At 42.3% G+C, this 25,078-nt stretch overlaps 1 protein-coding gene across 4 annotated transcripts; it reads right to left on the bottom strand.

Moving 5' to 3' along the window:
* Positions 1-1,743: 1,743 nt before the first annotated feature.
* Positions 1,744-24,050, bottom strand: LOC128460170 (cAMP-specific 3',5'-cyclic phosphodiesterase 7B). Of its 4 annotated transcripts, none has more exons than XM_053445234.1 (15): positions 23,903-24,050; positions 20,320-20,380; positions 18,841-18,924; positions 14,737-15,068; positions 10,020-10,109; positions 8,607-8,770; positions 8,422-8,485; positions 8,218-8,313; positions 7,953-8,053; positions 7,458-7,589; positions 7,223-7,314; positions 6,423-6,567; positions 6,117-6,213; positions 5,490-5,570; positions 1,744-5,343 (listed from the first exon to the last, which is right to left on the bottom strand). In XM_053445234.1, exons 4-15 carry the CDS (start codon positions 15,065-15,067, stop codon positions 5,138-5,140), a joined length of 1,599 nt encoding a protein of 532 aa, XP_053301209.1. In that variant the 5' UTR covers position 15,068; positions 18,841-18,924; positions 20,320-20,380; positions 23,903-24,050; the 3' UTR covers positions 1,744-5,137. The 4 variants fall into 4 exon arrangements, with proteins under 4 accessions (XP_053301209.1, XP_053301208.1, XP_053301212.1 ...); XM_053445233.1 differs by having other exon boundaries at positions 14,737-15,698; positions 23,903-24,048; XM_053445237.1 differs by lacking the exon at positions 14,737-15,068 and having other exon boundaries at positions 23,903-24,049.
* Between the last annotated feature and the right edge of the window lie 1,028 nt (positions 24,051-25,078).

Here is a 25,078-nt window from a genome sequence, read left to right as displayed (position 1 = left end):
TTGCATGGACAGTGGGTTGCTGTATTTTGACATGAATTATCATTTTTCAAAGACAGAAGGATGGAGAGAATATATCAGGCTCACAGACTAACGACAAGATGTTAACCCTGTCAGTACAGACCAGGGTTCAGCCAGACAGACAGAGTGAGACAGAACATGAGTTTCATTTTTCACTTTCAAAAACAAACACTCATCACTCTTCATCCTTCAGCAGCGAGGCTGGGGAGGCGTCAGAGTTCACTGGACTTTTTGCGGCTCGAATTCTGAAAAACAAAATCAATAAGTCAATGAAGGTGAGTTCTGTGTAATGCAGCAAATTATTCCTGGCGTTCTCTCACACACTCACGGCACAGCCATGAGAAATGCTACATGAAAATAAGAGCGGCCTCTTCCATGGTTTTGCATTTGGAGGGAGATGGTTATCAGCACAAAGGGCTGGTGGAGTGAGTGTTTTCACAGGGGGTGTGGTTGAATTGGTTGACTGTCATTTCAGGGGAAAGAGAGGGGGCTTTGTTTGCAGTGTCAATATTTACAGTGACACATGCTGGATGAGTAGTCACCGACATGGGATGAGCTGAGTGTGTGTGTGTGTGTGTGTGTGTGTGTGTGTGTGTGTGAGAGAGGCAGAGAGAAAGTGTTATCTGTATGAATGGATGTCAGATGTCATGCTCTGATGAGCAGGGTCTTAAAAACTTAACTCCTATCTTGTCTAGAGTGACTCATGTGTATATCTGTGTGTGTATATGTGTATGAGTATGTTTATATGAGTTTGTGTGTATGCATTTATATATGTGTGTAAATGTGAGTGTGTGTTTATGTGTGCAAGCAAGAGTGTGTACATGTGAGTGTGTATATGTGTAAATGCAAATGTGTGTATATATATTTGTATTCATGTGTGTGTGAGTGTGTAGCTGTGTACGTGTGTGTGTTTATATGTGTGAGTGTCTGCATATGTGTGTTGGCTAAAGTGGCTACTTGTGAGTGTGTGTATGTGTGAGAGTAGGTGTGTGTGTGTATATAAGTGGTTGAAAAAACTGAGTTGTGGCTTTTTAAACAGGCCCCTGTCAAGATAAAGTTTTTAAAAGTCAATGAGTTCTGTGTAACTTGATTTAATAGGTGACCAATCACAAATGCACTCTGTCACAATCTACAAGCCTCATTTACAATGCAAATCGGAGATATGCAAATGACGGAGACACAGTGTGTGTGTCTGCAGTCTCTGTATCAGTAGTGTAAGTGATATCTATTGTATTTACGGCCGTTTCACATTTCTTTATTCGTCTCTTTTGAATACTAAATCCCCCATAACTCCTCTTGACGTTCCCTTTATCTTTACCCCACTTTTGTCCATCGCACATCAAATTCCGCTTTATAAACTTTTTTGTGTTCAGTAGAAACTACTTCCAGGCGCCTCAAAGAAAAGAAAAACACCTCAGTGTAGAGTTTGATGATTCAACTGTGACTCATTCAGCTTCTCCAATTCTCTTTGTTTGTTCAGCAAACTTTACACAACTTTACGCCGTGTGATGTGATGTCAGCCTGCGATTCCTCTTGCTCTATATTATTTTTTGTTTACATGCGAGCCCATGGCCACACACAGACACACGTACACACACACACACACACACACACACACACACACACACACACACACACACACACACACACACACACACACAGAGAGAGTGGGAGCGCATGTGAATATGTCGCCATCTAGTGGGCAATCGCTCTCAAAACACAGTATTATGTGTGTGAGATTAATTGGAAAACATTTATTGTATAGTTCACAGTGCTCAGAGGTTGGTTATCAGAACAGACGCATACAGTCAAGACGTCAGAGCTTAATTTGAAAGGTTTCATTCAAAAGTTCCATAGTAATTTTTAGGCAGATTTTTTTTCCTTCAAAGACTTTAAAGCAACACTATGTAACTTTTTTACTTTAAAATAGCAGCTTTAAAAGTCTTAATCTTAATCTGTGTAACTTTGGTGAGGGGTTATGATCTGTAACTAACAGGTTGTCGGTTACATTCCCCAGAATCGTTAACCAGCAAGTTTGCCTTAACTGTAGATCAGTTGAAAATACTCGAACCAGAGTTTATCTTTTCAACTTTTAAAACATCTAGAATTCTAAACAAAGTTTGGTGTATTTGTGTCAGGAAGCTGGGGATCTGGGTAAAATCCACCAATAAGTTTTGTTTCAGTGCAGTGAGTGGGACTGTGCGGTTGGAGCCCAACCGAATGAATCCTCTCGTGTGGCAGCAGAGGGCGCTGTTGCTCAGTAAAAGTTGCCTAGCGTTGCTTTAAGTCCATCAGGTAGTTAACATGTGCATGGAAAGTCACAAACTGCAACTTAAAGCCAACATGGACAAAACAGAATATTAAACCCATTCAGAGAAGATAGACATAGGAACTGATATGATAGAGAGCCACTACAGGGGCTGCTTTGTCTCACAGTGACAAACCATTTAGGTCAAACAAGATATTTTCCACTTCCTACTGGGAGCTGTGGTTAAACGTTGATTAGTGGATGACACAGTTAAACCTGGGGTGGAGCAGCACCTCAGGATTGGTTGATTGAGCTCAGTGGTTACTTCTGAACATTGATGGCGCTTTACTCAGGTCATAAAAAAGGAAAAGATCTCAGTGCACATGCATAAAAATGTTCATAGTTGATATTTCTGCTGAGTTATTTGTGTCTGATCTCATTATGGCACTATTATATATATATATATATATATATATACCAGTTGAATCTCTTTTTGACAATCACAGTCAGACTTCTTATTAATAAGACGCTACTTATCTGATATAGAATTAATAATAATCCCTCTGTTATAAAAACACTCAATAAAGAGTTTCAGTACATATTTGTTCTTGATATTAAAACCAGTATGGCTTAGACACCCTGTATCATCGCAGAATCTGAGAGGTATTCAAATACAAGGCAGCCCATGCTTATCTAGAGGTCTACACTACAGCAGAGACGTGTAAAAGTGGCGTAGAGTACAAATACTGCAGTTTTAGGTAGCATTTAGTGACGTTTCACGCCGTTCACAGGTTTGCTCTCGACCCTGAAAGCTGAATAGGTCAGTAGGTAACTATAGTGAGTGTGTATCTTACAGTAAATGTTCTCAGAGAGTGTCTGTGACCTGGTTACAGCAGAGTCATCAGAAACAGTGACAGCACTTCATGTGGCTTTACGTATACTGTCGCTTTACATATACTGGGAGTTTCAGTGAGTGCTAAAGTCAGAATGTAAGCATCACTCAAACAACCAGAGCCATACATAGATATGAACATGGCCTCTTTCTTACAACTTGGCCAGTGACTGAACCTTATTGCACCACACCTCACAGAAAAGGTGAATATAAGTTAGTGTAATGTTTTTTTCTCTTTAAAAAAAAAAACCTCACATATATTCATTATTATATCATTGGTTTCTCCACTTCTGAATATTTGAGCGGACTGTAGAATAGACTGTGTGTTGAACTGGGAGGTTAGAACCATAAAGCTCAGGGTTATTCTTCTGTCGTAGCTGAGGGAAGACGTGATGGCCTCTGCTGGCACCGTGCACTCAGCCTCCACCAAGGAAAAAACCTAGCGTTTACACATTTCAAGCCGAGAGGCAAAACACTACTGTTTTATATCAGTACGTCTTACAAGTGGAGCAACAAATATTTACAAATACTCTGTTTCAAGTTGCATCAGCTCCACGTGGACCAGTCTCATCACTCAGATTATACATTTAAGTGCCATTTTAGGCACTGACTCTTACATATTTGAACAATAAACGACAGTACACACTTATCTGTATTATTGACTCGATACTTAATAATGAATTAGATGTTAGAATTAAAAGTATCATTAGTTAACAATTGGTGCAAGATACAGTGCATACAGTGCCTGCTGCCAGTGTAAAAAGACAGTGATGTAGAAAAGCCTTAGAGAGGTAACAGAGCAGTGGGTGAGTGTATTAGAATAGTACGTTGGCACCTTGGTACTGAGTGTGAGACCCAGTCGGACCCAAGCACTGGCTGAGAGATCAGACGAGAAACAAACAGTGTTTCAATCTGCTGGTATGGCTGAAGAAAAAACAGGCAATCACGACTTAACCGTGTAAGAAAAGCTTTGCCTGGATTTCAAAAAACAGTATTTTCACAGAGAGACCAAGAGTTAAGGCTCGTAAAAGTGAGGTTATTGGATTAATAAGTGCACCCATCGAGTCGTTAGAAAGGTAGGAGAGAGTTTTGTTTCACGATATCCATACCCAGTAAAAAGGTTTATACGGGGCTGAATATTTTGGCATGTGAAGAGCTGTGGTCGTACTTCACGGTAGGTACAGATGGCTCTCACTTGGATAACAAAGAAAAAAAGGCCTGTGTTGTCCACAGCTGTGAGTCAGCCGGAGGCCGACGACATCCTGGTGACGATTAGTTTGAGAGGCTCGGCTGAAGCCTCTTTGTGTCAGTGAGGATAAAACAGAATACAACTTTACAATACCTTGACATACCAATTCAGTGCTCAGAGTTAAAACGCACTTCAGTGAAACGTGGAGCATCCAACCGAAGTGTGAGCTGTACAAAAAGAGAGAAGTGAAAAGAGGTGAATATGTGTCATCTTAAAGATTAAAAAGCACATTAAAGTCGATATATCCATATATTTCATGTCACGTGTGATAGAGCAGTCCAGCTGACTTGTTAGAATCATATATACTTTTGGCTTTTCTTTATTGTTCTGGCAGCAATGTGCAAATTTGTCTCTGCTGATCCCTCTTCTGTCATCGGCCGTAACCTTTCACTTCTACGACCACGTCTCGGAAAATGTGAAGCAGATTTCACACGGTTTCAGAGCGTGACGTTAAATTGTCAATTGGCATTTATTCACCGAAATAATCCGTCCTTTTTTCCTCAATCGTGGATTCGTCCCAGTCTTTTCCCCCCTGCAGTGCCATAATCCTCTGCACCAGCAGAGGGAGCCATATCTCACTAATCCCGGCCAGACTCCCATCCTGTGCTCCCACTCTGAACACCCAGGAGTGGGAGGAAATACGCTGGAGGACAAACAAGGAGGTTTGCCAAACACTCCTCTGCTCCACTGACAAAGGAAGAGGAAAACACCCCGAGAAACAGGAAGAAGATTAAGGGATGTTCTCTCCACCTCCTCCTTCGGGCTCGTCGTCAGAAGGGTGCGTCTGTGTGTCTGATGTTGTCTGTGCGTGTCGCAGGCGGCTCCAGTGAGCTTTGTTCTTCTGCAGGTGAGCCATCATGGTCTGGCTGAGCAGGCTGGGCTCAGTGAAACGCTGCCACTCCTCAAACAGAGGCTCCACGATGTAGGAGATAAAACCTAGGACACAGCAAAGGCAGGGAGGGTGAGACCTATGTGCTGAATGTGAGCTCACCTGCAGCCAACTCTCTGTGAGTCCTAAACATCAGAGACATGCATTCACATAATGACCTTGGTGTGTGTGTGTGTGTGTCTGTTGTACTCACCTGTCTGTATGGCTGAGACAGAGTCCACCTGCTGGTTACACAGAGGACTGATTTCCAAGTCAAACTTTCTCTCCAGGTCACCTGTTAATAAATACAATAAGAAATTATGATTAACCACGGAAATGTGCAAGAGAAAAGACAAAGAAAGTAAAATTGAACTATACCTGAGCAGCACCAAAAGGGCAACTACCAGGTGAACATAGTGAACATAAAGTTTTCCCTCTGTATAATAGTATTAAATGGACTAGACATATTATTTCTTTAAAAGAAGAACAAATAACTGCACCCTGTCCGTTTACATTGCTATGTGACGTTTTGCTACGTCACACATCCTGTTGCTTTGATTGGTTGAAGAACTGTTCTGTGACTATTCATAACAACCATTCAAAATTGAAAAAGAACTCAGAGGTTCCATATACACAGATGTATGAATTGGTCTGATGAGGCCAGGCAAGGTGATTGACGATTGAGATAGAAATGCCAAAGATCCCAATATTGGCTTTATACTTTACGAAACAAAAGCATTCAGTTTCTCATTTGTAGCTTCAAGTGTCTTAAAAGGTATCACAATTAATAGTTCTAATTTTTTCTTTTTTATCTTGATTTGGAAGAAGACGCTTTACTCACCCTGTCTGTAGAACTCCTCACACACTCTCTCACTCCACTGTCTGCTGAGGTCCCAAACCCGACACGGGTTACAGATGTCTGCACACTTCAGAGCAATCTGAGGGCAGAGAGATAGACAGAGAGATAACTTCCTATAATAATTAGAAATTGTTTGGTAAGTGGTTGGGTAAACTCTGTAGAATATTTAGTTTTAGCATGTTTTCAAAATTGTAAATAAAAAAATAAATGACGGCTGAATATCTGATTCACTTTCAGATTCCTCCTGCGGTGAACATGGGGGCATTGTGAGGTGGGTGTGCAGTATACCTGCAGCATAAAATGCCTGTGTGACGCCAGCTGAAGGTCCAGGTCCTGGTTGTCCAGATGTTCTCTGAAGGTCGACAGGAACTCATTCTGCCGGCTGATGTCTGTCGCCAGAATGAGAGAGCCCAGCTGCTGCTCCATGTCCAGCCTGCAGAGCAGAAGGGGTCACGCTGAGGCCTGTGCTAAAGTTCAACTCTAATTGTACAACAGCAAAAAAAAATGAAAATATACAGATAAGCGAAGTATAGTTGTAATTTTTCATGTCCTGGTGTAAACTCTACACTTTCTACTGCTTCCTGCAGGGATATGGTAAATGAAGAGCTCCTGTGTCGGTGTCTGTAACTGACCCTGACATTCGTACAGAGATAATACATTACTGGATGTATAATTTTATATGTTGGCAAATACGTTTTTGAGTATTTGCAGTACAGCATTACAAAATATGTGTCATAATAATCATCTTCTCTTAGGATTTAAATCGAAACTGACTTCTTAATGCATCTAGTGGAGTCGCCCTCTGCTGGTCATTTGATAGAATTAAGGTTTCAAGCACTTGTACATTAGATTCACTTTCTGGAACCCAAGTCTATGTCCAGTTTTATGTCCAGTTTATAGGTTGCATGGAGTAAAAAACAGTGCACAGCAAGCGGCAAAAAATGTGCAGCTCCATTTGCATCATGTCCCAATTCTTTAATCCAGGAGTAAGATATACAATGTTGTAAAAGCTTTGTTTATATTGTGCTTATTATGCTGCACAGTGTGAGTGTGTGTGTGTGTGTGTGTGTGTGTGTGTGTGTTCTTACGACATGTCAGCAGGCAGGTGAGACAGCAGTCCAGACTCTCGCAGCATGCCCACCGTCGACCTCCAGTGGTGACTCTCCAGCACAGACGTGTTCTGTTCAGGACGAGTACGATTAAAAAAAGCGTTTTCAAACAGAATTTGATTTGCTTGCAAGCGCCCTTATTACTTGAACGTGATTTGATTGGCTGATGTTTAGTTAAACACTCTGATGCACAGCACCCCCCTGTGGTGGGTACCTGGTAGAGAGATGCCAGGTGGTGTCTGGTCTTGATGAGGAAGGGCTGGTTGACTCCGGGATGGTCGACATCGTGGGCGGCTGCTGCCACCAGACCCAGGAACACGTCCTGGAGGCTCAGCTGCTCTGCCAGCTGCAACACAGACACGCGCCATCATTTCAAATGAAACATGATAATCTGCTAATCTAAGATTCTGGAGAGCATAGAATGGAGATTATGTTTTTATGTTTTCGTTGTTTTGGCTGCGGCTCAACACACGGGATTTTTAATCTAACATCCTCAGAATAAAGATGAAAATAAAAAATAAGGTTCTTGAGTCCTCAGCCTCAACGAGTGTCTCCTTACATCCAGACTGAGGATGCATGTTGCTGGTTAAAGTGAGCGGGAATTACACCCAGGGAGAGAAGCCAATAGAATATGTCCGAAGAAGAAGCTCGGGCCTGGGGGTGGCACAGGGTGTGTGTGTGTGTGGGTGAATACAGTAGTGTTCATTACCCTGGGCTCCTTCAGGTAGCAGTACATGGCTTGAGTGACGTCAGCAGCATGAACGGCGTTATGATAGGGATTCTGGGAGTGGTAGTCTTCCTGCACCATACCTGGCAAAACAGGAGATGAGGTCAAAACAAGGACGGTTGATAAAGATGGATGGCAGGACAGTTCCTCTAAAAGTGAAGGTAAACATCGTGTCAAAATCGCAAGACCGCGAAATCCGTGTCGGAGATATTTGAGCTCCGTCATGGCCACGTTTCTCGCAGCTTACCCAGAAACCTGTGCAGCTTGACCATGTCCAGCTGGAAGTGATGAACGAGTCCGTAGACATTGAAGAGATGGCACATCAGAGTCACCAGGCTGTTTCCTACACAACACACACACACACACACACACAAATACTCAGATATTTAAAACACAGGAGTTACAACATGGTTTAGAAAATGACATAAAGTCACTAGCAAGGTCATTTTACCATTCGTTAGACGATCGAAGAGGAAAATGTCAAAGGTCCATGTGCCCACCTTTGACAACATGTGCTGTAACCAAACAAAGACAGTTGTTAGAGCTGATGTGTGATTCACCACGTGGTGCGCATGAGCTGGGGACTCCTGGATCCCTGCACCACTGCGTGTGCATGTGAGCGTGCGTCCGTCTTACCTCAGCCTGTCCCAGGTAGTCGTCGTCCAGCAGGTGTAGGGACCCGGGGGTGGGGGGCACCAACCCCCTGAGCAGCCGGGAGGCGTGGCAGTATCTCTGGAAGCTCAGCTGACGCGTGACTTTCTTCCTGGTGCCGGACTCCACCTCCCCCCGCTGGAGACTGACTGGAATTACACAGACGCGGTTTGTTTTGAGCAGATCTCACATGGCACCTGATAAATGTTGGACACACGTGGGTGAGTGGTGCAGTGGTGACAGATACAAGTCGGATTTTTGCATTTATCATTTTTCTTAAAGTCTCCATCAGGTAAGTAAACAACTGTGTGACCCACTTATGAAAAACACTCACTACACGTAACCTACATTTAATGCACAACAACACTGATTCTGTTTATGAGCTTTATTCAGACACAAACTCATCACAGTCAACCCTCAGTAATAAATAACACAAAGGGTTCTGCTTTAATATAATCAAATGCTGAATGACAAGAGCTGGATAAATGTGTCATAAATAAATATTGTAAGTATATCTGTTGTAGAAATAAAGACTGTATCTTATTATTTAAGTTTTATGCTTTTATTTTGACAATGATAACACTGAATATCTTTTCGAGTCTCTTTAAACTTTTGTTGTTTATGTGAGAAAGCATCAGAGCTGGTGCGACTCATATCCTCCTGTTTGTGTGACCTCATTAACTACGTGTTTGCCCGTGTTCTCTGAAAATCCTCCACATTCACAATCTGAGTGTTTGACGTCACATTTTCCACACGTGCGTCACAGTCCTGTCTGACGAATGGAGAGTGAACAAAGAAGGAAAGGAGTATTCATTTATTAGAAACAATAACAAGAAGGAAAATAAAAATAATGGGAAGATAAAGAAAATAAATAAAAAACAGAGTAAGATAAATTACAAAAAAGAATAATAATAAGATAAATGATAAGGAAAAGAAGATAAATCAGAAGAAAAATAATAAGGGGATTGAGGAAATAAATATTAAGAAAATAAAAAGCATAAGAGGATAAATAAAGAGAAGAAATAATGAGATAAATGATAATGATAAGAAGAGGAAAAATCTTTATTTCTGCAGAACTTTTTAAAATCCATGTTACAAGGTGTTTCACACTGTCTGTACTTACATGCAGGTATCACATTTACACAAGCACATATTATAGTGTTATTTGCTTTCACGATAAATAATTTAGCTTTTTGTGTCCCTGTATAAGCAGATACAAATAAACATTTCTATAAACACTTTGGAAATACTAGAAAATTAAACAGTCTACTTTAACCACGTTTTGTGTGAGTGGACTGACCAGCACTGATATGGTCAACAAATTTTTGCAGAGCTTTTTTTTATTTGATAGTCTGTGTGTGTGTGTGGGGGGGGGGGGGGGGGGGGGGGGGGGCTTACTTTTCAGGCAGCGAAAGTCGATCAGAGGGTAGGAGCCTCGTCTCTCAGCCAGCAACACACCAGCATGACCAGTGCTCAGTCTGCCATCAGCTAAAGAGAGGAAAGAGACAAAGATGGGGCAAGAAATATCAATATTTGATGTTTTTTGGGATGTTTTTGTTTTGCCCATTTTTGGCAGAGATGCCACCGCGATCCATTAATCAAACAATCAAGGGGGAGTGACTTTAGAGGAGGTGAGTGAAGGCACTGACCAGAGCGGAAGAAAAGGAGGGGGAAAAGTGCAAAGGAAGGGGGTGATGGCTGCGGCCTGCGGGGTGACCCGAGGAAAACAGAGCAGAGTGTTCCCTGATTTTCAGCATCATCACACTCATAAAGCTTGACTGAGGGTCGTCTTCTAAATCAGCTGCTGCGAAACAAGAGGATCTTTGACTTCTCGGAATCACCCGGAGATTCACGCATCTGGTGCGAGTTTGACCAGGGAGAATAGATTTCACGCCACGCTGCAGCTGTTGTGCTGCGTGTCTGGACATTTTATTATTTATCGAATCGCTGCGGCGATGTCCTGCGTACGTTCTGTTCCTGCTGTGATTATTCTTGTTTCTAGCTGCGGTGTCACACAGCAGCGTGATCGTTGGATTTGCTTCATGTCAAACAAAGATTATCTGTGTGCCCTCTAAAAGTAGTTTTCTGCAACAAAACAAGGCTTTTCCTGTTTAAAGAGTTTGATTGTACGACGTGAAATCCACAATTTAAACCGCTGACGAATGTTTTCTAAGAATATAAGAGGAAATGTGTGTCACTCGTACACACGCTCGTGATGCCAATGTTCTGTAGTCCTGACATGCTGACAACGCATTTTCTCCTAAAAGGATATTAAGTATTTGTGTCTAGTACACGAATTCTTTCCACGGGAAACGTCTCGAGTCCCTGAGGTGACCTTGTGGGTTCTAATCCTCGCTTTGTGAGCAGCGATCAGATGGAAAGGGGGAGCACAACAGAAACAACAGATCCTTGAGCCTCTATTCAAAATGCACCCTCCACACACCGTGAGGCCAGCCAGCAGCGAGACAAAACAAAATCTACACTGTAAAGAAAAGTACACCAAGTCCCTATTTTTTTTTTTTTTTTTTTTATCCGTCATCTTCATGCACAGAAACCTTAGGGACTGAGTCAGAAGTGTTTTCTTATTCTATTTGTTCGGTAAATTCACTGTGGAGGATAAAGTCGAGCAGTGAGGATAACTTTGCGGCCCTTTCACTTTTTGAAAAAAGAGAAAGAAAACATTGGGTACATCCAATCCCGAGAAGCTATCAGGAACGAGGAGAATTTTTTCGTCTGATCAAGGATCTGGGAATATTATCCCGATCACTCCCAAGTCTATTTCAGGATGGAAGTGTTCCAGTTTGTGGGGCTACTGGCAACACTGGGAAAACACATTTCTGTGAACCAATTGATCCTGAACAGCAGCTAGCAGTGTGTCTAAGGTAAGGACAGACACACACAGGCTCAAACAACTCACAGGAGCGCCTTTGACTCCTGCGAAAAAACATAACCAACCTAACCTGTTCCAAAATCTTTAATGTCACTGGGGAAAGTTTCGAAATAAGTGCTTAAACGTGATTGACACAACGTGAGGTGGTATATATTTTTATAACAAATCTGGACTAAAAATATTCTCCTTGTGAGAGACGTTTATGCTTACAGACAAATTACAACCCAAAAATATTATTCTACAGCTTTTTCTTAAACACAGATACATATACAAACACATGTATACAGCAATGAGAAGTGTGACTTTTCGTATTTTTACATAGAATTCAATGAAATTTAACAATCACGATCTTTGAGCAGTTAAATAACCCTGTAAATCTATCATTTTCATTTTATATATTTAATAAGATGTTTTTACTGTATTTTTAAATTGATTTAGACAAATTTAACAAGTCACTTTAAGTAACTTTTGTTTTTACAGTGTAGGCCCCCCCAAGTCACAGCAAACAGCATTACATTTTACGCTTGAATAAAATAAAAACTATGGGAATACTAAATAATTTACAGATCAGATGTGAGGAACTGGAGCATATTATGTCCCGGAGGTTGCCACATCACATCAGGACTGCCGGGAACAAGCCCGGCTAAACTACCTGTTAATGGGGCTGGAGTCGCGGCAGTAACTCCACCAGGGGTTGCCAGACCTTGCTGTACAAGTGTGGGTTTTACAGGCAGGTGCCGTGGTTCTGGTTAATGCATGTGCCCGTGTGCTGTGTTGGGACACCGAGGCTATACATAAAAGATACGGTGGAGAAGTGGCATCATTCCCTATTTATGCATTTCATAGTCTGACAAACAAATATAAAGCGTTCGGGGCGAGTGACTCAGGCTGTGGGAGCGAGGCAGCAGAACACCCCTGCCGGCCTAGTTCGAGCAAATAACAAGGAGAAAAGGCCTTGTTACTTTTTTTTTTAATTTATCCCGTGAGCTGGCGAGGAAGGAGAGGAGGAAATACATCATCTGGAAAAAACACTGCAGTAACACACATCTCTCTATCTCCCTCTCCACCCTCTGGTTCACTTCCCTCACTCCAGCTATCTCTCCATATTTCTCTTTTATGTGTCACTCCATCCCTCATTCCTCCCGAACTGGATCCTGTCTCTACATCCTCCGCGCTCTCTCTCTCTCTCTCTTACGATCCCCCTTCATCCTTTGTTCCTTCCTGTTCAACAACAACAATCCCTCTCCCCATCTGATCCATCTTTTCCTCTTCCCCTCCTCTCCCTCTCTTCTCCTCCTCTTCCCCTCCTCTCCCTCTCTTCTCCTCCTCTTTCCCTTCCTCTGCTTTTAACTCTCGGTGCGGTAAATAGGTCATTGTCTCCACGCTGAGCAGAACTGGGTCGTTTAGGATGAAGACATGAATCAGTTAAAGGGTGTTTAAAGAAGCGGGGATGCACACACACCACTCCGTGTACTTGCACTCACACACAGACACACACCCACACAGACACTTGCAAATGAGCCATAATCCCTGATTCCAAATGCGCAAACACGATCGCACACTTGGCACACAGCCCCCCCACCACCACACACACACACACAGCTTCACTGAATCTTTGGGTGTTTACGGCACAAATCGGGCTTTGCAGCAGTTTTCCTTCTCAGAAAGAGACGGTCGGACACGCCGCCGCCATATGTAGCTCTAACACTCCATTTTTTCTGCTGCCTGCAGCTGCTGATTTATCTGGATATATGAAAACATACAGTGCATCCAGCTGTCAGGAGCCTCCAGACACAGTTAACTCACTCTCCGTGTGTTTGCATTAAAATCCGCTGTTATCCGAGTGATGGACGGTCAGATGCCTGAAAACATCGGCCTCCATGTATGTTGGTCTGGTCTTCAATACTTTGTTCACAGACTTTCTAAAAGTCCACGTTTTGGATCTGTTAAGGGGAAAATATAATAATGTAAAATAAACAAAAATATTATTTCATTAGGGTACTGTTCGGCCTTGGGGCTAGGTAGTAGCTCTACACGCTCCTGAGTATCCTTCTAGTTTGGTTGATAAAATTACCAGAAAATAGTAACAAATTAATTGCCGGCCCTAAAGAGCCCTACTCCATTGCTTTGTTATGATCGATAAACCCCCCTTTTGTATAAAAAAATATATGATAATAATTTAGATCTTTTCAGTCTTTGTAACATGTCAGAATGAGTCACTATCACCACAGACAAAGTGTCTCTCTGATCTTAAGGGTGAAGCAGACAGACTTTCACCTTCTGTGAAGAGTCGTCAAAGGAATGAGATCATCATGATTCAAGGAGAAGGTCACAGGCAGTGACATCAGCATACGATGTCCATTTTCCACCTGATGACTCAGTACATGCACAAAGGTAATCCCCGACAGTAAGAATCATCTCTTCAACGGAACATCAAAGAATTTCCTTGTACCTTGTTTCACTTTTTTTGTGGGAGGGGATCAGCTGGTTACCTGTTTATGAAAGTCAATACTCAAATCACTAAATGAGATGATCCTAAACCGGTTGACAGTCAGTCATTCTGATATTAACAGTGATAATGATATGAGACAAAGCATCCCTAGTCCACAGACGGACAGGGGGTCGACTGATGGCGTCCCGTCAGTGTCAAGAGTGCAGCTGCGGCTCAGCAGATGGTTACACAGCTTTATTTTAATGGACACTCTCTGGCTTCAAGGCCCAAATCCCTCATCTCACCATCTACCCTGACCCAGCCGTCTGATCTCCTCAGGGCTGTGTCGTCTCGACCCCCATCGCTTAAAACAAACACCTGCGCGTACGACCGGAGGTGCACTGGTCAAAGATAATCTGTCACAAACACACAAGTTTGTCATTTCTGACTCCTGAAAAAAGGTCACATATTCAAAGGCAAAATCAAAGAACACGACAAGGAACGAGAACACAGCAAAGCAAGGTCAGACACACTTTTCCCAATCTTTCAAGAGACAACTGAACAACAAATTCGGCACAAAATGTTCCCAAAAACACAGCGTAAAACTGCGCACGCATACACACACAAACACACACTCGCTCTGCTTCCTGCCATAAATGGGTTTTCATGCAGAAAACAAAGCTGTTAAGTCAAAGTGAAATAAACATCAAACGACACGACACATTGAATTAAATTACTCTCATAAGGTTCACTCTACATGTTTGTGTACTCAACATGAATGATGTGTCAGTTACCTTTCAGATTTGCGCTCCTGTCTTCTACATCCTGCTTCAACTCCTCGGTCTCCTCCTCCTTATCTGCCTCCACCCAAGAGCTGGCCTCGCTTCTCTCTGACCCCCGGGGGCCTCCCCTGCGTGCCCTCCAGGCCGCCCTGAGCTGCCGTATGAGAGCGGGAAGTTCCAGGGCCAGCGACAGGCCCCCGCAGGTGACCGGAGGAGTCCTGAGAGGACCCCACACTGGCGAGCCGGAATCTTCGTCCGGACAGACCCCGACATCGACCCCAACGCCGAGACCGGAGTCGCGCATCCTGAGATCCGGGCCCCAGAGCCCCTCTAACACTGGCATCCTCACAGCACACAAAGTCAGATGGATCACGGACAAGTGCAAATGAATTGAAAAATAAAAGAGAGAAAAAAGGAGAATGGAGGGAAATGTAAACAGGAAGAGGAAGAGAGAGGACAGAGGTGGAAGCTCACTGTCAGGCAGTCAGAGGTTAGAAAGAGGAGGGAGAGGAGAGAGCAGCAAGTCTGGATGTAGGACAGAGGAATGAAGACTGCAGGGAGAGAGGGGATCAGCAGCTGGAGGGAGAGAGGCAGAGAGAGATCGAGAGCAAAGGTGTTCAGAGTGATAGAAGCGATGGAACCAAACACACGGAGAGGGGAAGAGCCAGAAAAGAAGAGGAGTGAATCCGTCTGTATCCTCGTCTCCCAGAGTTGTACACTGACAGTCTGCTCGCTCCTTCTGCCGCATTCTCTCTCCCCTCACCAGTCTCTCTCTCGTTGTTGTGGAGTCTGAGAGCCCCTCCTCCCCCCATCCCCGCTCTGAGCTCACCAACTCACACTCTCTCTCTCTCTCTTTTAATGTGTCGCTTGCTACCCCAACCAACAACAGACCGAGAGCATTTGAGCAAGTGTTTACGGGGCTTTGGGTTCACAGACGCATCCTCTGTCTCACGGTCAGGTCAGCGGGAACGGGGCTGTGTGAGGTGAACACACGCACACACACACACACACACACACACACACACACACACACACACACCATGAATTTCTGTTCAAAATAGAGAAAGATGTCAATCAGAATGAAACATAGTCCAAGTTGAGGTCGTCATATGACGTAATTTGTCTTTTAAACCATAAATGCCAATTGTATTATTCACGTGCATTGTTTATTTGACCTATGATAAAAACAAGCCGAATCTGAGAGAACACAATAATGATGTTGTTGTGCTTGAAGGTAAAACGAGGTGCTCTGTTTGAGTCAGTCTTCATTAAAGCCTCACTGGAATAGAAGCAGATTGTTTTGATGTATTTGTTCAGGTGACTAACTAAGCAGCCTTGGGCTTAAACACGATGCGTATTTCCGAGGATACAAGCAGAACAAAGGGATTTGAAGAAGAAATATCAAAGAAAACACCAAGAGTGTTGAAATCAAGTAAAGATGTGTGTGGTTTTCTGTAGAGGTGTTCCCGTACCAGGTACAGTCTTTTATGTTGCTGAAAACGCCAGGTCAGGTTAACGACGAGTACACAAATCTAATTACCAATCTGATGCCACGTCTTTAAAAGAAATAGGTTTCACCAAGATAAGAGCTGGAATTTTCTTTTCTCAGATATCACTTCTTCAGGCTGTTTCACATGGAACACGATGTGTGCTACGTTTGACGGTTCAGCACAACATTTTGTAGGAACTAATTGTACTATTACCTATTAAATATTTCTCGGGGGATCCAGACTCACACAACATGTGCTTTTGCTCCATTGCTCATTTTGTGTCTGGCTGGCAGCTTAATTTCTACTGGTCACATTAGTGGTCTTCACAGTGCACATCGTGGCCCGTCGTGAGCTCACCAAGCTGCCTGCGCGGCTCACAACATGGAAAGTGCCGCTGTTGCATCCATTCAGAAACAACCCTTCTGCTTTGCCAAGCCAAAACAGTAATTGCATTGAACTGCCGCTGGCAAGTACTGTTTTCAAAGCAGTTCTGCAACTTATCACACTGGAAAGTCCCACAAGTAAAACAGTGACATGTGCCCTATGCTGGACATTTAGCTCTGTGACATTCATTCTATGAAATTCATTATGCATTTGTTTTTCAAAGGGTTTAACCAGAGCAAAGCCGTACAACAATGGTAGAAATCACTTCTACACAGGGTTCGTATGCAGCTGTTAAAATACATTATACAAGTTATATCGGATCGATACTCGATATCGGCAAATAAATTAATGGGATCGGTATCGGGAAGGTTATCTGGAAATGAAATAACCTCCATCCGGAGACACACAGGACTCAACATTCTTTTGGGAGTGAAACCACTTTTTCTTTCGTCCTCAAAATGCCGGGGACTCAAAGGCTTTCCTGTGGCTGCTGAAAACCAGACATTAATTATTGTAATACAATTCAGCAGGGAGAAGCAGATCTGTGTGTAATCAAAGAGGATGTAACCATCAACTTATTTCCCCAGAGGAACAGTCACATGCTGACAAAAGTACCCACACACACATAATGCAGTTTTCATGTACACACACACACACACACACACACAAACACAATCACACTCACACATAGCCTTGAATGTCACATATCAGACACAAGAAGACGACGGTGAGGAATCACAAGACAAAGAGCGTTTAGATAAAAGATAGAAGCTGTGGGAAACTGTGGGAGGCAGACAGTGGGGAAATGTACAGCTGCTTTGTTGTGGCTGTGATCAGCAGCTGGTATTTAGTGTAAAATATGATATTTTCCTGTCGGGTGTCGTGTCGAAATCATAAGACACAAACAACTCTTGATAAATCAACAGCAAGAACATGGTGATTTCAGACTTGCTGACCAGAGACAGTTGTAAGAGTCTTATGATGACGTTCACCAACATACACAGATATATGTTCATTCACATTATATACAGGACATTAAAAAACATTTCTATTGCTGATTAATGCGCTTTGCACTCAGTAGAGAACAGTAATCTTTGACTCCAACTGAAAACTGATTAAAAGGCCAAAATCACCTAAAACCACACAAATCCAATCAGGTATTCAATTAGACCAAGTTTGAAGGTTTTTACCAAATTTGTAGAAATTCCCTCGCTATTTTCACAAGAATGGAAAATGGAAATAGCCAGGTTGGAACCAAACCTGGGGCCACTGCAGGAGGACTCAAGCCTCCATCAGCGGGGGGGGCCCACACTACCCTTGGAGCATGGGAGAGCCCCATCCCTCCCAAAATTCTATGATTTGTATCTCCTGGACTGTTACTTCATATATTCAGTCCTGGTGCTAAATCCTGATTCTAATCAGCCCAACAATAATGTTTTTTGAATTCCTTTTTTCAGCCCAATCAATAAGTATGACTGTATAATTGGGAATTGTTGGCGCCTAATAATAACTGATTAAGTCAGTGGGGATTGGGGGTGATTGAGTTCTCCCAGGACTGAAATAGTGACTTTATTTAACGAGAACATGGGAATGAAGCTGCAAAGAGACTAAGAGCAGAAAACAAGGAAGTGAAAAGGAAGCATGAGACCCGTGGAAACCGTGATTATGTCCCAGAATGAAAGAGAGAGAGAGAGAGAGAGAGAGAGAGAGAGAGAGAGAGAGAGAGAGAGAGAGAGAGAGAGAGAGAGAGAAAGAGAAAGAGAAAGAGAAAGAAAGAAATTCGAGAGTCCATGAGGTCAGTGGGCCTCTTGACAAGTGCACTTGGAGGTCAGCCAGTAGATTTCTGGCTCCACATTTGTTTCCATTGTTTTTACACATTTGTTTTACTAGTTTATGATTTAAATCATCACAATAATACATGTGATGATTTGCGTGGTTCTTTTTTGGGACTGAGGATTGTAGCAACCACATTGAATGTAAACGCCACCCAACCAATCCTTAGACGCTCAATGAGAACAATGAAAAGCTAAAAAAAGAAGAGACCTTAATATTCAGAGCTCAATCAAATGTAGAATTAACAAACACTTTTGTCAACCGCAAGCACTTATAAATCAGCTTTTCCTTCAACTTGCGACACCAGCAGTGTCCCCAAATTGGCAGGCAGGTGTGAATTTTGTCTGCTTTGTCTGCTTTGTGTTGCGTGCGTGTGCGTCTAAGTGTGTGTGAGTGGAGACACTCTTACTTCTGATTCTCATTATCGATGCCACTGGTCACGTTTTCTGGCAGGTTGCAGTGGAGAAGTGGGTCAGCCACTGAATGAAGCGGTCTGTCCAAAGAAAGAAAATTGGCAAGTGTTTGTGTTGTTTGAGTTAGTGTCCACATTTCTGCTCGTTTGTGTTTGTGCAGGATGTGAACACGCCTGTAGAATTATTCTTAATTTCCTTTTTCCACACTGATGATTTATACGCCTCACATTTCAAACCAAGTTTGGCCTTAAAATGAGAAAAGAAAAACGGGTTCGGCCAAGGACTTAACAAATCATATGGTGGGAACTGTTGGGTTTCTCTATACATTTTTAGGTCTTGACATCATTATGTTGTGATTTGGTGCTAAAAATTTAATTGAATACCTAATTTAGGTCATTTTTTGCCATGGATTTTTGTGAAGCCCTTTGTTACCTTGTTTAATTAGTACAAATAAAGTTATTATTATCAATAAATGAAAAAAAAATGTTTTCAAGAATTTATATTTTGAGAGCAACATAGCAGTAGTTCTATTTTTTGGATTTGGAAGTTTAAATGATTGATTTAATTTATAAATATTCAGTAGGGACATTGTTTTTTATCCGAAATTTGAAGAATTCATATTTGACCTGGATTGACCTGTTTGATTTCAAAATATGGATTGTAATGCACATTAGACCTCATGATGCAGCAGAGGAAGTTCACTGTCAGCTTGACCTATTACACTGGAATTATACTGTTTTTGCCACGAAAAGGGAGGAAGCTAGCAAGCAAAGCCGTCCTCAGGAGACAACCACGACAACAAAGCATCTGAGAAGCTCTTCGTGGAAGTCCTTTGGGTTCTGCCCCTTGTAGGCAGCAAAGTAACCCTCATTAGGCTGCTTGTTATCTTTGTACCATTCAATCTGTGGGCTCACATGTAAGCTTTCCCTCAGAGCAAGGCAGCCGACGAGGCAAAACAAACAAGCAGAGCAATGACAAGTGTTCATCCTACATGTGACATGTGCTGGGAGGGAGTATTCTTATATATCGTTTTTTAGACCAGGCTCCAGCCCTAACATTCAGTGTATTTTCCTGATGCACAAATGTGACATCGATAACGAGTGTCTCACCTCCAGCTCTGACTGACTTCCAGCGTCCCTGGCTTTCGCTACATTTCAAGGTCTGAACCATGAAGCTCTGAAACTGTAGCTATGATAAACCGTTACATTTTACTGACAGTCCAAACACTGCTTCCAAAAACATGACTGGGAACAAAAGCGACTCTTCCAGGCTTCTCAACCAGTTGCACTTTTGTAAATCTTAAGTCATTCAACTGGACAGTGTGTAGAGACGGCCAGAATACGTATTCCCGGTCAAAGGTCAGAGAAAGCTCGAAGCTGAGTTACCGAATTTTTGGAAAGCTTCTCCACAAGCTGACTTCATATATGAACAACCCTCTGCAGCGAGCTATTCAGGTCAGTAAGTGTTCTTCTTACCCAGCATGCGAACTTGAATGGCATTCTCCTCCGACCTTTTAAAAGTGACAGCTTCACACCTCTGTGGCAGCGAGAAAGAGGGAGAGAGAGAGAAAGAGATTAATATTACGACGCCCAAAAATACACCCACAGGCACACACAGCTATGAAAGAGCATTAATGAACCTGGCCAATAAATGGAAACTGTGCCAAAAGTCATAGTGACCCTCTTCGTGAACTCTTTGCACCGATGTGACAGCCTGCACCGTTTTCCAACATGCCCTCAGACTTTAAGTTAACATTTAAAATATGAGATATTCATTCAGATTATTGATTGTGGGTATAAAGCTAATAAAGACATGAATACTGAGACTGGGTGAGTGTAATTTATTGTGTCACATACTCACTGGGTGTAATTAATACCAATATCCCAAACTGAATCATGGATTTGGAACAGTATGACAGAAATCTGTTTCAAGACTGTTCTTCGTCCTAGTGAATTAGCGAGTAGGTGGATTCAGCGCCTTGTTTGTGCGTTGGCTGACAACAACACTGAAAAAGTGGGTCAGGCAGCAAAACTGGCACAAAATAGCGACAATTTGCACGTTATTACACATGGCTGGTCCTCATGGTCAGTGGCCTTTTTTGTCATCATTTTCTATCGAAGGTGTTTGTGTCACGTTGAAATCTGTTTGGTGTTTTTGTCAATAAAAGAGACACATTCTCAGAATTGTTCAAAACATAATAACCTGATCCTATGAAACTTAAAGGTAGGTTTGACAAGTTATTTCTCAAACATGTTTAATCTTATCAGTTGATACCCTCTTCACAAACCATCAGTAGATAATGTTAAATAAACTCTGTTGCCAACGCAGGACGATAATAAACACAACCAATTATTTCATTTTGACCTAATGAAATGATTGGCCGGTGTAACTGCACACAGCCAATGCTCTCAATGACCAGTCTTTACTGGCTGGAGAGACACACATCGCTCATATGTTCTTGAGACGTTGCTTTGAAAAGGATGTGTGTGCACTTGTAACATTTAAGCATATTAGTGTCCGAACAAAGCTTCTTATTATTATTATTATTATTTTTTTTTTTTTTTATGTGTCTGTCTTTAAGATAAGATCACATAATCCTTTATTAGTCCAACCATGGGGACATGTTCTGTGTTGCTAAGAGCACAGTTAAACCTTTTTAAATCAGTTCAGGTAAAAAGTAAACATAGTGTCCCCATCTCTACTGAACCTCCTGGAGAGGGTGAATAGACCTGCTCAATCTAAACAGTGTTAACAGCAGTTAGCCAGAAGTAAACAGATGAGGAGAATAACGATGCAAGCTCGGAGCTGCGGATCATGGAAAGACAAAATGCCGAGGGCGTCCTGTAAACATGCGAGATCCATGTGGGCTGGATGAGCGATCAGTCATCCTGGCCTCTGGTTTGTCTCCATCCGCCTGTTTCCTGCCCGCCAGTAAACAGCACTGAGCCAATTCAGATGGAAATCCTCCTACTCAAGGTGCATGTTAAGGACCATGTTCCTCCAGAGAGGAAACGATGAATACTTTGTAAAACCAGATAACATCAGGTCAGCTGAGGTACCTGCCTTCTGTCAAATGTGTACGTGTGTGTCTCATGTTCCCTTAAACCAACACTGCCTGGTGCACTCAGTCAACCCCTACCGTTGTCCTCTCCGCACACAGACAGTGAGCCATCATAACTATTATAGCCATTACTAGCCATTATAAATAGATGACCCCAATTGGAAAATGTAGCGAGCTGAGTCTGCCTGAACTGCGCAGTGCCGCTGTGGATCGTAATTGGCTTCAGAACTGAGCTCAGATCAGGGCACAGAGGCAGCTCTATCAGTTTGAAGTCATCAGACGGAGATGGGCGAGGTATTACTGCTGCTGACTCAGAAGAAGCTGTCGATGGAAAATATCTGTCTGTCACCGCTCATGTTACTGTGCGGGGGGTCGGGGTGAGGCTGCAGAAGTCCTGATCAGCCAGGAGTCACAAATAGAGTCTTTAACATTTCTATTCAGAGGAGAAAGAATTTGGCAGAGAATCTTTAAGTTGATCTTCAGAAAATCAATCAGCAGCTTTTTTCATGATCCTTTAATCAATTAAGTTGTTTTTCAAGCAAACATTTGATCTGTTGGTTCCAGCCTCATAAACATCTATGGAACATAAAAAGTGAGTGATAAACAGTTGTATACAATTACATAATAGGTCCTTATTTAAAATGTATAAATATAAATTGTAAAAAATAGCAAAAACTGCATATTATATATCAATATATAAGCGATGACAATTGTATGATCTCCATGACAACCAAAAAACTCTATCCGCTGAAGTCCATGAGGCGTCTTAGAAAGCTCCGGAAAATGTTAGTTGGTTGATTGTTTTGGTCAAACTGTTTCCAAGTGGAGGAATAAACTCTTTTTTTTACAGACTACTACTTCTAAACTCAGGACTTGGACTGTCATGCTCCAATATGCTCATCAGTCTCTATGTAGGACTGCTACTGTACTTTTAAACCATAGCTAACTCAACATACACACACACACACACACACACCATAACACACTACCACATACTCACATGCACGCACGCACGCACGCACACACACACCTGACCTTAGTTTTTTTAGGTCTACAGTGTCCAGGCTATAGGTCTACTGCTCTAAATCCGACAATACCCTGACATGACACGTTGCAATAATGCACACAATAGCAAGGCCTATACTGTGCCTAACACAGCTGCTTGTGGAAAACATTGTATGAACAAGTACACACAAAAACTAGATCGTAACCATTTGACCCCAAGGTCACAATGAATCACGACCCAGAATCAAAACATTTAACCCTTATGGGAGGACGACATATATTTCTATATTCTTTGATATACACAATAAACTCTTATATACTAAAGACAATCCAGGATTATCATTGGAGTTTAATGAAATGTGTGTGTGAAGTCTGGATTACTCATGTTGTGGGGACCTAAATCTGTATTCAGTCACATTATGTGGACTTGTCTTCCTTATGGGGACAAAAGACAAGTCCCCATTACATAAATCTTTCAATTCTGAGGTGATGCAGACATGTCTTAAGGTTAAGGTCAGGCTGAGGTTCAGGTTTAAGGGTTACATTAACGTTGGGTTAGAATTAGGGTTTAGGTTTAGGTCGAGGTTAGGTTTAGGGAAGTAGGTTAAGGTCTCATGGAAATGTAATGTACTCTTAATTAATGTGTGTGTGTGTTACTGTACTTATATCTTTGTGAGGACCACTTAAAGCACAGACCCAACAGAGTTGGGACATTTTTGGTAAGTGAGGACATTTTTACCGGTCCTCACTTTTCCAATGGGCTATTTGAGAGTTAAGACTTGGTTTTAGGGTTAAAACTAGGGTTAGGCATTTAGTTTGGATGGTTAAGGTTAGGGAATGTAATATTTCAAGAGGAGAGAGTGTGTGTGTGTGTGTGTGTGTGTGTGTGTGTGTGTGTGTGTGTGTGTGTGTGTGTGTGTGTGTGAGTGTGTGTGTGTGTGTGTTTGTGTGTGTGTGTGTGTATGCGTGTGTGTTTGTGTCTGTTTACATACCTCGACCGTCAAACAGGACATTTAACCATCGTGGCTGCGGCGGAAGGAGGCGCGTGCGGCGTGCTGTCACGTCACGGTGACGCGGGACCGGAGCTCGTGGAGCGGGATGTAAAGGTGACCGTGTCTGACACCTGTTTATTTGAAAATGAGTATTAATATTATTAAAAAAGAAATAAAACTGTTTCCTGCTCCGGTTGTGTCTGACCTTACCTGTCCTGTGTGCGCGCGCGTGTGTGTGTGCGCTTGCGCTGCTGTGTGAGCCGCAGCGAGAGGAGAGGGGAGGGGCTGATTGTACCATCACAGGGGCGGGACCTGCAGCGGGCTGGACCAATCAGCGCTGTATACAAATTACTTTTATAATTAAATGTGTTTTTAAGTTGGAACGTGTCAAACTTAGAGTGGAAATATACACTGAAATACCCTGGTGTCAACTAAAAAGTATATTTATATTATCTGCTTATCTGGTGCAATTCAGTGGCTAATGTATATGTTCTGTTTACACTGTATGTATTATGTCTATTCTTCTATTCTTATAAGTAAGTATCTAAGTAGGTAAGTAATATATCTTCAATATATCTCTTAGACCAAAGTCATGAATCGCTTCACATCAATAAAATAACACCAGGAAGTAGAAATACACAGCAAATATATGCAATAAAAGAAAGTTAATATGGGTTTGAATTGTTTTTAAAGACTCCAAAAGATACTGCAGTGTGTAAATCTATAGTTTTCCATAATGTCAGGGCCACAACATTAGAAAGAGCGTTGTTGATATAATTCAGCTCAATAGACTTTTGGTTGTATAATAAATTAAGAAGCATTTATATAGTTTACTAATTTAAGTTGAAGGATGAAGGAAGGGTAGCATTTTAGTGACTAAATAAACACTTCGCATGTAGAATATCTGATGGTTTAGATGTTCAAGGGCACCATCTTCTGGATGAACGTAGGTACAAAAACAAATTAAAGGTCGAACTTGTGACAGAGTTTGCATTTAATGAAAGTGGGACACATCTGTCACTCTAGGCCCCTGTTTGAATGTTGCAGTCTGGTTTCACAGCCATGAGGTCAGTGAACTTCAGGGGCCTCCAGCCAACAGGTCTGAACCCAACAGAACACCTGCGGGATGTGATAGAACAGGCAAGAGCAGAAATGACGTGATGGAATCATTTCAAC

This window comes from Pleuronectes platessa, chromosome 17 (assembly GCF_947347685.1).
Source record: "Pleuronectes platessa chromosome 17, fPlePla1.1, whole genome shotgun sequence".
Lineage (NCBI taxonomy): Eukaryota > Metazoa > Chordata > Actinopteri > Pleuronectiformes > Pleuronectidae > Pleuronectes > Pleuronectes platessa.
The sequence above is the reverse complement of the archived record's forward strand: the minus strand, read 5'-3'. Positions and strand labels throughout refer to the sequence as shown.

Bases quoted from the DNA above. Each gene is read 5' to 3' on its own strand.
- LOC128460170 (XM_053445234.1), bottom strand. From the start codon at position 15,067: ATGCCAGTGTTAGAGGGGCTCTGGGGCCCGGATCTCAGGATGCGCGAC. The intron at 7,315-7,457 runs GTACCCACCACA...CGTCCTGAACAG, and splicing joins ACCTGGCATCTCTCTACCAG to AACACGTCTGTGCTGGAGAG. The intron at 6,568-7,222 runs GTAAGAACACAC...TCTGCTCTGCAG, and splicing joins CACCTGCCTGCTGACATGTC to GCTGGACATGGAGCAGCAGC.